The sequence below is a fragment of the Schistocerca cancellata genome, chromosome 3, assembly GCF_023864275.1.
Source record: "Schistocerca cancellata isolate TAMUIC-IGC-003103 chromosome 3, iqSchCanc2.1, whole genome shotgun sequence".
NCBI classification, from domain to species: domain Eukaryota; kingdom Metazoa; phylum Arthropoda; class Insecta; order Orthoptera; family Acrididae; genus Schistocerca; species Schistocerca cancellata.
Window position 1 is genome coordinate 691,006,727 of NC_064628.1, and position 17,188 is coordinate 691,023,914.

Below are 17,188 nucleotides of genomic sequence, written 5' to 3' on the forward strand. Positions count from 1 at the left end.
GCTACTTATCATAAAGAAGACACATCAAGTTGCAGAGACATGATTAAAAGACACTCACATATAGCTTTCGGCCACAGCTTACACACACACACACACACACACACACACACACACACACATACACACACACACACACACACACACACTAAAGTGAGTACATTTCACACAAACACGACCACCAACACCCGCATCTGGGGAAGGCATTCCAGCCCAAGATGCTGGAGTTGGTGGTCATATGTGCGTGAGGTGTGCTTGCTTGCTTTTTTTCGTGTGTGTGTTGCAATTGTGCCTGTCTGCAACTTATATCTTCTTATGGTAAATTGCAGTATAATACTGATAAGTGGGGATACTGTGGAAAAACACATGAACACACATTTCAAAATTATTTTATTTGGTGTTAGAAAATTCAGTTGTTTCTTTGCAACCATAATGTATGAATATAAATTGTCAGCAGTTCTTGGAAGATACAAAATCTTTTATTTTTTCTATCACAGGCTCAAGATTTGAAGCTGGAACTAAGAGCACACGCCTGTATGGCACCATCTCTGTATCGTCCTCCAACCACGAACCACTTAGAGCACTGTCCGAGTCCTGTTGGACACAAAACTCAAACCAGCAGTCAGCTTCCTGCAAAATTATAAAGGCTATAGATCCAATAATTCTTAAAATATACAACACATTCAAATACACAATAAAATTGCAGACTGATGAGCCACAACATTATGACCACTGCCCACCGCAAGGTTGTATGTTGCCTGGTGGCACTGAGGGCACATGACGCAAGAAGAGAAGTATATGAGCAGAGCAGAAACAAATGGGGAAACATTCTAGTGATAGTAAGTGGCGCAAATGCGGAAATCCGCCGACTTAAGCAACTTTGACAAAAGCCAGACTTTTGTGGCCCAGTGCCTAGAAGCGAGCAACTCGGAAATGGCGAAGATGGTTGACTATTAATGTGCTACTGTCGCGAGCATCTATAGAAAGTGATTTAAGAATGCTGAAATCACGAGTAGGCAACAAGAAGTTGGACATCCATACCTCATCCACTCTCTAAAGCAGGATAGGTGATGATTTTTAGCAGATCTGACGACAGAGTACAGCACTGGCACAGGCACGAGTGTTTTGGAGCATACTGTTGAGTGCACAGTGTTTAACATGGTGTTCCACAGCAGAGGACCCTACATATTCACTGCTGACCCAACAACATTATCAATTATGATTACTGTTGGCACAGGATCATCAAAATTGTACCATGGATCAATGAAACTGCATTTCCTGGTTGGATGAATCCCGCTTATAGTTTTAAACCATCAATAGTCATGTCGAGATACACCGTCATCGAGGCAAACAGCCACTTGAAACCTGCAACGCACCACTGAGATAGGGCAGTGGGACCACCTGTAAACCCTTACGTTTGATGTCTTCCTCAACAGTGATGGCTTCTCCCAGCAGGATAACTGTCAGTGTCATAAGGCCAGAATTATGGTGCACTGGTTTGAGGAGTGTGATAGCGAACTCGCATTGATGTCTTGGCCATCAAATTTGGCTTGTCTGAATCCAATGGAAGTTAACTGGGACACTTATCAGGCACCAGCTCCTTACCCACAAACAACCACCCGTAAATTACGGCACATGAGTGACCTGTGTGTAGGTATCTGGTGCCACAAACCTCTGGAAACCTATCAAGTACTTGTCGAATCTACGGCACACAGAATCACAGCTGAATTCTGTTCCAGAAGTGGACCAACACACTTTTACGTAGGTTGTCATAATGTTTTGGCTCTCAGTGTATATGTAATTAACTTAGGTATAAACAGAGTAATAGATTCCACTTATGTAATATTGGCTAAGCGAAAGTTAAGAAACAAAACCAATTTCAATGAGAAATTGAAATTATGAACAGACTGAAAATAGCACTCATTCATGGATGCCCCGACACACACACACACACACACACACACACACACACACACACACACACACACAATTAAGTTTAAACTGACTTTGTGTATTTGGTAAAAAAAAAAAAGAAAAACGTGTTATCTCCAAAGTGTTATCTCAATGATGCCAGTATCCATTAAGGATGGAGTGTGCCTGCCACTTGTGGCATCAAAGCCATTTCGTCTATAAATGTGGGAACAATTCCTTGTTCCGTTGCCAGAGGGCTGCAATTACCAGATATCCCACTCTGTTGGTGATTTAAAGAACTACAAAGAGAGTCCATAACAGTTCATTTGAGGATGGAAAGACAGTGCCATCAAGCTGATTGAGTCAGGTCTTCGAGATTTTCCACAAAGATCCAGGATTGGAACTAGGAGATATAAACAATGATTATTTGGAATTTACAGATGAAAGTATAAATGATGATTCAAATTGTTTTCCAAAGCTAAAAACACCTCTCAGCTGTGAAGTGTAAGTCATAGACATTTATTGTCTTTCTGAAAAATTTTAAGGCTATGTTACAAGTACAAAAATTTTAGTGAGGAACAACAGCAGAATTTCTCTCAAAACTCCTCAGTGAAATTGTGGTACTATTAGCATTGTTTTGCAGAAAGACAATAAATGCAGCAAAACCACCCTCCATGTACCACGGACCTTGCTGAGGTGGGGTGGCTCTCACAGGTGCAACCACAACTGAGGTTTATCTGTTGAGTAGCCAGGGTAACCTGTGGTTCCTGAAGAAAAGCAGCAGCCTTTTCAGTAGTTGCAGAGCCAACAGCCTGGACGATTCATCTGGCCTAGTAATAATTAGCCAACATGGCCTTTATGTGCTACTACTGCGAATGGCTGAAAGCAAGAACAAACTACAGCCATTACTTTTTTTCCAAAGGGCACACAGCTCTGCAGTATATGATGGCATCCTCTTGGGTAAAATACTCAAATTGGCCCCCATTCAGATATCAGGGCAGGGACTATTCAGGAGACGTCTTCATTCGGAAATCAAAACTGGCATTCTACAATTCGCACTGTGGAATGTTAGGTTCCTTAATTGGATAGAAAGGGTAGAGAATCTGAAAAAGGGAAATGGGTAGGTTGAAGTCAGAAATGGTGGGCATTAGGGAAGTGCAGTGGCGGGAAGAACATCTTTTGGGCAGGTCAGTACAGGTTTATGATCACAAAAGCAGGCGGGGATAATGCAAGAGTAGGTCTAATAGTGAGTAAGGAAACAGGAAAGCTGTTAAGCTACTATGAACACATAGTGAACACATCATCTTAGCCAAGATACAAAGCCAACACCCACCACAGTAGTACAAGTTGATATGCCAATAGCTCCGCAGATGAAGAAATTGCAAGAATACATGATCAGATAAACAAAATTATTCAGATAGTTAAAGGTGAAAAAAATTAACGGGTGACAGGAATTCAGTAGTATGAAAAGGAAGAGAAGAAAAAATAGTGGGGGAAGAATGACTGGGAGGGGGCAGGAGTAATAGAAGAGGAAGCCTCTTGGTAGAACTTTTCCCAGAGCATAATTTAATCATCATTAACATTTGGGTTAAAAACCATGAAAGGAGGTTATATTCGTGGAACAGACCTGAAGACATTGGAAGATTTCAAATTGATTATATAATGGTAAAACAGATTTTGAACCCAAATTTTAAACTGTGAGACCATGGGCAGCCAAAAATTAGGCTCACAACCATGTCCTGGCATGAGTGCCACAGTGCTCCCCACCACCAAAGCATACTGACAGAGCACGAGAAGGGGAAACGAGGGGAAACTGCGAACATCCCACATTTAAATGGTTAAATGGAAGTGCAGCTGCATTGCATATGAATTGGATTTCTATTTCACTTGTCTCAACATCATAGATCACAAACAAAACAAATTGTCGTCAGTAATTTTTAATTACTTCTGGCATGTTGAAAACGTAATATAATTTTTATCTGGTACAAACTGTCAGCTACAGACAAACACAGATAATTTCACAGACGTCTGCACTCAGTTTGCCACATAATCTTGACTTATTAAGTTTCGTAACCGAAAAAATGTCTTTCACACAAACATGTCAATCAAATTATTGCAGCCCATTTGCAACATCATTATGGAGAAGTGGAAACTATCTGAGGAAAGCAATGTAAAGTCTGGGACAGTTTTAATGTAAGAGGGTTTGTCTTTAAAACAGGAATTACCTTGCAGAGGTCCATCAGTTACATTTGCATGTGCATGAGGGTGTTTTCAACTGACATGGTAAATGGTCTCGATAAGAGACGTAAGATTGGCAGTGACCTCAAAATGTTTAGGAAACTATTCATGTAATTCCTACAAGCCCACAATGAATTCTTCAAATCTCATGTTTTCTTTAATGGCAGTGAGCTTAGGGAACTGGACTAAATGTAAATGTCGTGTGACTAGGGCCTCCCGTCGGGTAGACCGCTCGCTGAGTGCAAGTCCTTCGATGTGATGCCACTTCGGCAACTTGCGGGTCAATGGGGATGAAATGATGATGATTAGGACAACACAACACCCAGTCCCTGAGTGGAGAAAATCTCTAACCCAACCAGGAATAGAACCCGGGCCCTCAGGACTGACATTATGTCGCGCTGACCACTCAGCTACCAGGGGCGGACAGGGAACTGGACTGTGTTGGTCAGAATGTCTCCCTTCTATAATGCATTTTTTTTAATGCATCCTTGTAAAATCAGAAAGAAGTTGTTTCTCACTTTGCAGTATCTTACTGAGGGCAATAGGACATCAAGTCCACTTAAAGTGGAAGGTGCGCAGTCTGTTCGAGGTGGTCTAATTTTTGTTCTTGCATTTCTTTGTGCTTTATAAATTCAACAACACCAAGTTTTAGATACGAAAAATAGCTCCAGGCTTGTCTTCTAACTTAACCAGTGTACTTTGCAGTAATATATAAGGTCTCCATGCTCGTAATTCAGTTACATCAAAAACTGTTGCAGCTGACAGTGGAATAATGTGTGTAACTTCAGAAATTTCACTATTCATGTCACCTTTCTTCATGTGCTGCATACCTGCAAATTCAGCACAAAGTTAGTTCTGATGTACAGAACAATGAATCCCAGCTATAGATCGTTGCAATTATTTACTCTTTTGTTGTCAACTAAATCTTTAAATTCTTTCTGCATGGTATTGTAAATATTATTTCGTAACAAATTTGCAGTACCCAATGCTTATGCAAAATCATAACATATATTGAGAATTCTCATCCCTCTCTTCTGGCATTCCCATTCATGTTTAAAGATTTGTGACAATAGATTGCTATGCTGCCTCCTTTTGGGCAAACAGCCACTAGATCTGTGAATGTCCTTCATACCAGGAACAAACAGCGAGGGCAAACACCATGGAACCACAATTCTGTCAAACTGCAGAGATTAGTGCCAAATGAAAAATGCCATACAGCAATAGTAAAAGAAATGTTGTGCTGCACTGATAACTTCCTGACATTTCCAGAGGCAAATGTGTGTTCTAACCATAATTTATTAGTTATGAACTGCAGACTGAAACTGAAGAAATTGCAAAAAGGCAGGGAATTAAGGAGAGGGGACCTGGATAAATCAGAAGGAACCAAAAATTGTTGGGAGTTTCAGCGAGATCATCAAACAACATGGGACTGAAACGGAGGAAAGGAAGACAATAAAAAAACTCATGGGTAGATTTGAGAGCCAAATTAGAGAATGTAGCAGAGGATCACTTCGATAAAAGACAAGACCAAGTAGAAATCATTGTATAGCTATCGAAATACTGAATTTCATTGATGACAGGAGAAAATATAAAAAAGAAGAAAGCGAAAGGAAATGCTAATGTCTAAAAAAATTCAGACTGACAAAAAATAAAAACGGCTACACAGGAACAGCTAGAGGACAAATACAAGACTGTGGAAACTAGGGAAATGATAGATGCCACCTATAGCAAAATTAAAGAGGTCTTTGGAGAAAAGTGAAGCAGGTGAATAAAAAGAAAAAGCTCAGATGTGAAACAAATATTAATCAAAGGGAAAGCTGAATAGTGGAAAGAATATGTACAGGGGTTATTTTACAGACAGCATGCTGAAAGATCTAAGTGGAAACAACACCCCGGGAGTAAGTGACATTTGATGTTCCATCAGAATTATTGAGATCCTTGGAAAAGCCAGCCATGACAAAATTATTCCACTTGGTATGAAAGATAGGAGACAAGCAAAATACCCTCAGCCTTCAAGAAAAATGTAAAAATTCAAATTCCAAAAAAATCTGGTGCTTGCAGGCAAGAATAATAGCAACTATCACTTTAATAAATCATCACTGCAAAATATTGACACAATTTGCAGAAGATGGAAAAAGTGATAGAAGGTGAACTCGGGGAAGACCAATTTGGGTTCTGTTCTGGACAAATGAAGGAACACATGAGGCAATGCTGAACCTACGTACTATATCTTAGAAGACAAGCAGGAGAGAGGCACATATACATTTAGAGCATCTGCATATTTAGAGACAGCTTTTGACAATGTGGACTGGACTATGCTCTGAAATTCTGAGGGTAGCAGGGACAAAATACACGGTGCAAAAGGTTATTTACAACTTGTACAGAAACCAGACTGTAATTGTGACAGTCAAATGACATGAAACTGAAGCTATAGTTCAGAAGGGAGTGAGACAAGATTGTAGCCTATCCCCAATGTTATTCAATCTGTACATTGAGCAAGCTGTGAAGGAAACTAGGTAGAAATTTGAAAAGGCATTAAAGTTCAGAGAGAATAAATAAGAACTATGTGGTCTGCCGATGAAAACGTAATTCTGCCCCAAGGAATACAATGGTACGGATAGTGTCTTGAAAAGAGATAGTAAGATAACAATAATAAAAGTAAAAAAAAAAAAAGGGTAATGGAATGTAGTCTAAGTAAATCACACAATTCTGAGGAATTTGGATTAGGAAATGAGACATTACAAGTAGTAGACAAGTTTTGTTATTTGGGCAGTAAAATAACTTATGCCGAAATAGGCAGATGTAAAAAGCAGACTGGCAATAGCAAGAAAAGCCTCTCCAAGAAAGAGGAACTTATTAACATCTATAAATTTAAACATGTAGCCTTGCATGGCAGTGAAACATGGATGACAGCCAAATCGAGCAAGAACAAGACAAAAGTTTTTGAAATGTGGTGCTATACAAGAATGATGAATATTAGATGGGTAGAGTGAATAACAAATGAGGATGTAATGAATTGAAATGGGTAAAAAAGAAATTTATGGCACAACTTAACTAAAAGAAGGGATTAACTGACGGTACAGATCCTGATGGATCAAGGAATTGTCAATATGGTAATGGTAAGAAGTGTGGAGGGTAAAAATTGTAGAGGGAGACCAACAATTGAATACAGCAAATACATTCAAATGGATGTAGGTTGCAGTAGTTATGCAGAGATAAAGAGAGGCTTGAACAGGATGGGCCACCGTGGAGAGTTGCATGAAACCAGTCTTCAGACTGAAGATCACAACTATGACAGCACCCCACTTATTTATTAAACAAACATTATCTTACACAAATAAGAGATTAAAAGGGATGTATCACTAACCGATTACATGAATACACAATGGATGAAATTGGTTTGAAAACGACCTGATATTCAACAACATCCTATGTAATCCATGCAAGCTGACTGGAGATTTGCTCATTATTTTTCAGAGAAAGTTCCACGTATTTCAACCAGTCAATACAGTTCACTACTGCAAAGCTTTTCAGATAGAACATAAGAAGAATGGTATGCATATTAAGTATTAAGAGTAGATGATGGTGCATAGACACCAACATTGTCCTTTGCACTCCTCAGTACTTCCATGATTATCAGACCAAAATAAGAAATGTGAACCACAGAAAATAGTCTCACTTTCAGATAACTAGTATTAAACACTCCCGTATTGTTATTGTGAATTAAACAAAAATAAAAACTCCACAACTCAAAAAGAGATAGCATACAAAACTTTTTTCGTAACTCTAATGAGTTTTGATATGATTACTATACTGTCTATTTGAATTGTACATAATAAAATAAACAAGTAAGTTCCCCTTTTAAATAGTGCAACAAAAATGTTTCAATTTTATTTCTGTATTTTGCAATGACATTTCAAAGCAATCCAGAATTGTGCCAATTCTGATTTATGTTACATTAATACTACTGTGAATTTGTAAGAGACTTTCCTTTTTGGTTTGTACATTACCACTTTTAAAAACATATAAATAAATCAAAGTTGATGCTTCATTGTAAATATATTGCATTACTTTTCTACTCTAATTTATTTATTCTAGTATCAGAAACATACATATTATATACGGTTATAACTATATTACTCCTGCTGAAAACTTGGCAACTTCTACTGGATTTTCTGTTCCTTGATGATGTTTATCTTCTATGCTGGAGGCTGGACACAGTCAGCATGGAAGCATAAGATGGACACTCTGGTCCTCTCCAGAGTCACACTGAATATCATCTTCATCAGTGTAGCACATCTTGCCAAATTAACCTTTGATCTGCTAACTCCACATCTCGCATCTATTCATGGACTTCCAAATCATCTACTTATCATCATGCCGGGAGGGAGCGTTTCTGAAACATTCTTCCAGTCAGAGGAAGGTAGGTCATAGCTGTCCATGATTGCAACCTAGATTTTTCAGCAATGGTTCTTGTAAGCGGCGTCGATGTTCTAAATCAGCTACTCCTTGATTTCGATGTGGGTGCAGTTCATGCCCATACAGAGGACCCGTTCTCTCCTGCTCCACTTTCTTTCTTTCCTCATTCCCAGCTATATCCCTTCAAACAGGAAGTTGTGCTATTCCTGGAAGGTGATATAGTCATTCAACTGAAGTCAGTTTCAAGTAACCTGTTATATTATGCAGCTATCACTGAGAGCATTGTCCACCTGTTTGGCGAATGCTGAATTATACACAACATGACAGTAAGGGTACAATGATGCGAGTTCACAAAACACCTGCCCCTGTAATATCTGATAGAACTGAGAAATCATGGCTAGTTCATAGGCAACCAAGTTTAAGTTATGTTTTTAGGGCTAGTCAGTGTACTGAACTGATTCTGAGTTCATTGTGTTTGGATTTTTTGTTAGAAGCGTTACAGGGACATAATGCACCGGAGAAAGACTGTCTTGAAACGGTATCACCACTAGTAACCACAGAGTCTACTCTGGCGTGCTTTGCACAAACGAGTAGTAACTTGAGTTGTGAATTCAAACCTGTTCGTAATATGGCAAATAAAACCAGATATCTTCCAAACAGTTGAATAGTTCCCTGTAAAAAGCAATTTTCATAAAGAACTTCTGGAAGAAATGGGGAGGGCTCCCAGCTGTAGGTAAAGGTATGCATCAAGATGGCAGAACCCTCGCAACATGCATACTCTGGCACAAAAAGCATAGTGCCACTGCAAAGGTTCATAGAGTTTCAGATTGACAACACCAATGTGATCCTGCCAGTTTCCTTAGAAGACTGTTCCTGATGGAAACTTTTGACATGCAGTGCTTTTTGGAAGTAAGTCTCACTCCTAATACAACGTAAATGGATAGATAAAAAAAAATCTACTCACCAAGTGGCGGTAGGGGAACACATACACAAAAGGATTTAACTTTTATAAGCTTATGGAGCCAGTGCCACCTCCTTCTGGCAGAAGAGTTGAAGTGGAAGGAAGAGGGGTGAAGGAAAAGGACTGGAGAGCTTTAGGGAAATGGGTACAGTTTAGAAAACTAACCTAGGATCCCATGTCAGGGGAAACTTACTAGACGGGATGAGAAGGAAAGTCTGATTTTTGGGGACTGCACCGGACGAGAATTGAAAACCTGAGAACTTAAAAAGTGGAAGACCACCTTCCATCTTTAAGCTCTCAGGTTTTCAAATCTCATCTGGTGCAGTCCCCAACAATCAGTCTTTCCTTCTCATTCCCTCTGGTAAATCTTCCCTGACCCAGGGTTCTGGGTGACTTTCCTAAATTGTTCCCCTTTCCCTAAACCTCTCCAATCATTTTCCTTCACTCTTCTCCCTTCCCCTTCAATTCTTCTGCCAGAAGGAGCCTCTGGCTCCGAAATCTTATAAAAGTTAAATCTTGTGTGTGTGTGTGTGTGTGTGTGTGTGTTTGTTCTCCTGCCACCATTTGGTCAGTAGATTTTTCTTATCTAACCATTCACTGATTATTTTTGTTGTAATAAGTTTCACTCCTAAATGTTTTGGGGTCTCACAGTGTTCCACCTTGACACCTGACCACACTATATTTTGCAACTCGTTTCCTTGTATCTCAAATGAAAACACACACTTGTGACTTTATGGGATTTGGTTTTAGTTGGTTTGTGCTGCATGGGCATGCGTCTCCCCATTTAAAGACCCCGTAAGTTTCTTCTCTAATAAAAAAGTGTTATTTGAGCAACACTGGCATGTAAATCTTTTAGATCAACAAGGTTTATCTTTAACAGTGGTTAAGGGATCATTTCACAAACACTACATGTGTATTGCACTACTGCATAGAATCCACTGAGGAACCACTCACATGAAGTACTTAGTTTACAGAGAATGTTACTGTCCTTATATAGATCTGGATATGGAGCATGTATCCAATACTCCAAGTGTGTGCCAAACACCCAGCAGCACCTAATCTGGAGTTCATCCATGGCCTATACCAGACCACTGCAATCTCTTTCCCATGGGGCATGGGCACCACTGAGCATCTGCAGCTGCCCTGCATGGAGTAGCCTACCCTACACTGGCCATATTGCACTGTGTTAACACCATGTTCTGTTGCATGCACATGGTCTCTCTCACTCATTTAACAAATCATTTAAATAACTTTAAATACACTACCTCAGATAAAGGATCTACTAATTATTAACACATCCATAGACAAAATGCATGTATTTGAAACATAGCTTGATAAAGAACACTTTACTTTTTTCTAATACCTTTCTTCAGTTCAATTTTTTCTAATATCTTTCATCAGTTCAGTTAACTCCAGACATTAAGTATTGTCATGTACAAGTAGAGTCCCAAAGTACACACAAATGGCTGATATGAGATCTATGTGTGAACATTTTGTTGTGAAAACTTTTATCTTATGAAGAGAATTTACAGAAAGGTGTCAGCTTCACTGAAATGCATTTTGCTTCTTCAGGCAATCTGGGTTCTGGCACAAAATATTTAGTTACTTGCGAATAAAGAGGAAATGTCATGTTCTACAAATGTAACAAAACATTACAATTTTTGTCTAAGTTAAATTTTTCTGTTAAATGTGTACTCTTGTACTCTTAGAAATTGTACGAGTATTTGCTAAACCATCAACATCTCACTAGTCAGCATTGTTGTGTGCTGAATGAGGACTGCATGCATACCAGCCATTTGCCCATCCACGCGTGCTCGGTTGCAAACTTAAAACCTATGTTAACTTCAAACTCAACAAAATGTCATCTTCAAATTACTTATTTCTGTGAGGTTCACGAATCAGGAACGACACACAGCTCTTTACTACAGACATTACACTTAACAGCAACACCAACACACCTAAAACACTAACAGTCAGTCAACAGTAATGATTCAACTACAGGGGCACCACCTCTGCCTGAAAAGTGAATATTATCAAGTCTGCAAGATCACGTCATCACTTAAATCACTCTCATGAGGAAAAATATAATTTTAAGATTTTGCTACAGCATATATCTCCGAGTCTTCAGTTGTGAACTGAGTAATAATTTACACTGCAGTTAGCATCTTAGTAGTTGCATGTACACCTGTGGGCACAGATGTCTGATGTTCATAGCTAGAGGGGTCATATTGCATTAGCCTCTTCACATCATCTTGGTTTACTAGCCTGAAAGTATTATTAGCCACTTATTGATGCTTAAATATACACTGTTTATCGTTGCCCAGCTCTGGGTTCTTGCTTCTTGTACAGTTGTAGTCTGCTGATCCTCAAGTAACTTGACACTGAATGAATATTTACTATGTCGAAGGAGTAATAAATGTCACTTTGTAGCATTTTATAAATTAAAAATTCTATTTCTATCACTTTTTCCCTTTCTTGCATCTCAAAGAGATACAGCTACTTCATAAACAAAAATGAGGAAAGACTACCATTCAACTTTCATTTTTTGATGTGTGACATATCTGAGCATGTGCAAATGTGTACAGGGTGACACTGTCTGTCTGTATTTTTATGAGTGATTGATCAGGCTGACACGAGAGGGAAACAGGAAAATTGAATGGCAACTGACAGGGAGTGAGATGCACAAATTTTTAAGCACCACATATCAACTAGCCCCTCCTCATTTTTGCTTACAGTTTCCATCTCAGATTTTCCATTACTGTAAAAAAAATCTGAGAGTTCAGTTCATATATTTTTAACTTCTTGATAAATGGACACACATCTGTGTTAAGTAACTAACAATTTGTTTGTCTCTCTAGTGTTTACCAGACACTGATGAAAAATAGTGCACTAAAACTAATGAAGCTTGGGCTAGTGGGGGAAAAAGTAACAATGATATACCTGATTTATGATTTCCTCTTCAGGGTTAGACCAAATTATATCTTGTTCACACTCACTGTCAGCTTTCTTGTTTTTCTTTTTCTTTTTTGATGTTTTATCTGCTTTGTATAACTTGCATATTATTACATAGTATGCAAAGTCAAATGGCATTTTCTTCTCTTTTGCCCTCTTTATTTCCTTGCTGAAACAAAATCACACACAAATTATATAAAATCAACAAAGACATTTAATACATAATTAGCACTGTGGGGAAACCTAGGACAGTATAACATTTTTATTAGGATACATTACTAATAACCAATGGTCCCACAAACAGCACTTTACCATGCCCTACCCATGTCCTGCTCTCCCTCCCCCTCCCCACCCCAGCCTCCTCCTTGCCCCCACCACCCAGACAGCTTCTCTCATCCTTGCACAAATGCTTGCACTCTGGCCCCAGAAGCCAGAAGCAGTGGTCCTGTGTGAGTGATTTGCGTTTGTGCCCAAACGTGTGTGTGTGTGTGGCGGGGGGGGTCTCTTTCAGAAGAAGGCCTTCTGCCCAAAAGCTTACGTGTTTAGTAGTGTCTTTGTTGTGCCTGTCTGCAGATCAGAATCTCCGCTATATGGTGAGTAGCAGTCTACCCTTTTCATAATATTGTCGTTATTCCGTACTGGATGTTCCGTTGTTTAATATAAGAATTCTGATGTATTAGCTTGAAAAATTTTGGTTGAACATAATATCACATCTTTTATACGTCCCTGTTTACTGGTTAGAGCTACTTTTGTTTCATAAATATGAAAGTCTTCCATCATGAATGTCAGAGAAAGATGACTATACATTTTTGCAATGTAATTACAAACGAGCTGTAGAATAATTTGAATATCATTTGTACTTGGATAAAGACACTGTCCTTTGCATACTACAGCTCAAGTCCAATGTCAGTTGTACATGCTCTTCCCACACTTAAAGAAGATGTTCAAATTTATTGCTCTCTAACAAGGGGACCTCCCGTTGTGACTCGCCGATCTATCAAAGTGCCGCCGCGCAGTTACGCACGTCCTCTACATGCGGCGCTGTCTACCAGCCATGCAGCAGCAGCGCCACCTAAGCGGCCAGCCAGCCAGCAGCCGCTAGACTTGGACTCAGTTATGATTTGACTGTTAAAGTGTACACACGTCTTACTCTGTTTACTTGATCTGTGACTTTCATCTATTGCGTCTTCCTTGAAATATATTTGTTCAACTTGAAGTAATTACAATTGGCAACGAGGTAGTGATTTTTGTTTTCCATCGTTGACCCACATGTTTCCATGGCTACTTTAGAGCAACTATTCCAAGGTCTCATAGAACAGCAAACGCTTCTCACAAATGCAATTCGTGATTTCGTCGCGACATCAAATGAGGCGCGTCTCTCGTCATTGTCTCTACCTACTTTTACTTCTTACAACGAGACGGCGGAAGACTGGTCTGATTACGAAAAACGTCTTCGACAGCACATCTTGGCATTTCATGTCGCGGACGAACAAATATGTAAGTCTCTGTTCCTTTCATAGATTTCACCTCCAATGTGTCGGTTGTTGTCACAATTGGCTCCTTTGAGAGATCCTGCGTCTTTGTCCTTTGCTGAAATAGCTCACTTCTGTCCGCCTATTTTCAAAAGCAAATGCATGTGGTAGCCTCTCGTGTTGCCTTTTATCGTTGTCAAAAACAACCGAATCAATCCTATCGTGCTTGGGCTGCTGAACTTCACGGCCTCAGTACAAAGTGTCAATTTGTTACTGAAGTTCACAAAGAATCCTATGCCGATTCCATGGTACGAGATGCTATTATCCGATCGGCGCCCGACAAATAAGTTAGGCAACGTGCCCTTCAGTTGGCAAATCCGACTCTAGATGAAGTCCTATCCATCACTAAGTCTTTTGAAATTTCTCGCGCCACTGGAGCGCAAATAGAGCCATGGGGCGACTTCGGGGAAATACAACCTCTGTGCGATGTTGACGAAGCATGTGGTGTGTCCCCGCCGGCCGACGTGGCCGCAGTACGCTCCCAACCGCAGCCTCAGCCTAACCGTAAACAAACCTCTAAGAAACTGCAGCCAAACCCACGGCAACTTCCTTCATGTCCACGGTGTTTTACGAAACATTCACGAGAAGATTGTCCACAACGTTGGGCCATGTGTAACAAATGCAAAAAAAATTAAAGGGTCATGTGTCATCCGTTTGCAAATCCGACCGCATACATGATGTTCATGAACAAGATGCTGATTCTGCTTCTGTGTTGTCTGTCAATTGTACTTCTTCCCTTTCAGGGAAGTTATTCCTCACTGTCCAAATACTTGGTCGAGATGTTCGCATGCAGGTGGATACTGGTTCTGCTGTCACTATCATCAATTCTCAGACGTATCTTCAGTTGGGTTCTCCAATTCTGTCAACTGTCACTACACAATTACGGACTTACAATAAACAGAAGATTTCTCTCTTGGAACAATTTGATACTGAGGTATCTTACAAATCTGTCGTTCGCACTGTTCCCATATTTTTGGTTGACCACAGTAATGCGGAGAATCTTTTTGGTTTCGATGCCTTTCGTTTTTGGGTTCTCCATAGATGACTCTGTCAATATCGTCTCTGATGCTATTCCTTATGCTCAACTGGATTCTTTGTTGACGACATTTTCGTCCCTTTTTTCTCCTGGGTTAGGCCATGCAAACAACTTTGAAGCTCATATCACGCTCAAACCCACTGCTCGGCCTAAGTTTTTTCAGGCTCGGCCCATTCCTGTGGCCCTTCGTGATTAGGTCAAATGGGAGCTGGATTGTCTCACCGCTTCAGGGTCTTGCTTCCTGTCACTTCCAGTTAGTGGTCCCCTCCTGTCGTTGTCGTTGCTACGCCAAATGGTGATATTCGTCTCTGTGGCGATTTCAAAGCCACTGTAAATGCTCAATGCCTTATCGACACTTACCCTATGCCTCGACCTGAAGAACTGTTCACTAAAAATGCTGGAGGCCAGTATTTTTCTAAACTTGACCTGTCAGAAGCTTATCATCAACTTCCTCTCGACACTGCTTCCCGGCAGTTTCTGGTCCTTAACACGCCTTTCGGTCTTTATCAATACCAGCGATTTCCATTCTGGGTTGTCAACGCCCCTGCTCTCTTTCAGCAATTATTGGAACAATTATTGCTCACTGTCCCTGGGTGTATAAATTACCAGGACGAAATTGTTGTCACTGGCTCCACCACTGACGAACATCTTCAAAATCTCCGCACACTTCTTCATGTCTTACAGACTGCCGGTCTTAAGTGTAATCTTCAGAAATCAAAATTTTTTCTGGCATCTATCATGTACTTGAGGTTTCAACTCTCTCGGGATGGTATTCGTCTGCTTCAGCAAACTGTCGCTGCAATCGATGCCCTTCCTCGCCCTACATCTGTTAAGGAACTGCAGGCCTTCTTGGGGAAAATAGCATACTATCACAAGTTTTTACCGTCTGCTGCTTCGGTGGCTCAGCCGTTGCATCGCCTGTTGCATAAAAACGTGCTTTTTCACTGGTCCGCGTCATGCGATGTGGCTTTCCTGAAATTGAAGACTATGCTGAAACAGGCCCCATGCCTGGCTACTTATTGACCTGGCCAACATCTTGTTCTTGTCATATACGCCTCTCAATAGAGGGTCGGTGCAGTCCTTGTACACTGTTTTTCTGACGGTTCTGAACAACCCATTGCTTATGCCTCCAAAATGCTCACAGATGCCCAACAAAAGTATTCTCAAATTGAAAAAGAAGCTTTGGCCATTATTTATGCTCTTCATAAGTTTGGTGTTTTTCTCTATGGATCCAAATGTCATCTTGTTACGGATCACAAACCACTTGTTTCCTTGTTTCATCCATCGTCACTTCCCGACAAGGCTGCACAACGGCTCCAGAGTTGGGCTCTTGACTTGTCTCGTTTCAATTATGAGATTCATTTCCGGCCAACGGCTCAACATGCGAATGCTGATGCACTGTCTCGCCTTCCCATGGGTCCTGATCTGGCATTTGATAGGGACAAACTTCTGTGTTTCCACCTGGATGTTGCCGAGCAGCGGGTTGTGGACGGGTTCCCCATCACCGGGGACCCACTGGCGACTGCTACGGGTTCTGACCCTACCCTCTCCCGGGCTTTACGCTGTATTCAGAAGGGTTGGCCAGATCATCCATCAACTAAGACTTCTGATCCGTTGTGGAACTACTACGCTTTGCGTTACCACCTCATGGCTAGGGATGCTGTTGTTCTCCTTTCCACCGAAAATGCTTTGCCGCGTGTTGTGGTACCTGCGTCTTTGCGTGCTTCGGTCTTGCGCCTCCTTCACCAAGGGCACTGGGGTGTCTCTCGCACAACATCTCTGGCACGCTGTCATGTGTACTAGCCTGGCACAACTCTGAAACCGCACACATGGTAGTTGCCTGCGGCCCTTGTGCGTCACAGGCCACCACCCCAAAGTCGTCTTTGTCTCTGTGGCCTTCGCCTGAGAAGCCCTGGGAGCGTATTCATGCTGACTTCGCGGGACCTTTTTTAGGTACTTATTGGCTTCTCCTTATTGACGCCTACTCTAACTTTCCTTTCATTGTCCATTGCAAGTAGTCTACCACCGCAGCAACCACCAATGCTCTAGCTCGCGTTTTCTCTTTGGAAGGCCTTCCCTCTACTTTTGTTACTGATAATGGTCTGCAATTTGCCTCTTCCGATTTTGCGGATTTTTGTGCCC

General features: G+C 40.7%; 1 protein-coding gene across 1 annotated transcript in view; it reads right to left on the minus strand.

Annotated features, from left to right (window-relative positions):
* Window positions 1-370: 370 nt before the first annotated feature.
* Window positions 371-17,188, minus strand: part of LOC126175677 (protein BCCIP homolog) — a 65,364-nt gene continuing 48,546 nt past the window's right edge. Inside the window, exons 5-6 of the mRNA XM_049922603.1 lie at window positions 12,467-12,647; window positions 371-627 (exon numbers count right to left, since the gene is read on the minus strand). Coding sequence (XP_049778560.1) covers window positions 448-627; window positions 12,467-12,647 — 361 coding nt within the window. The 3' untranslated portion in view covers window positions 371-447. The remainder of the gene's footprint in view (window positions 628-12,466; window positions 12,648-17,188) is intronic.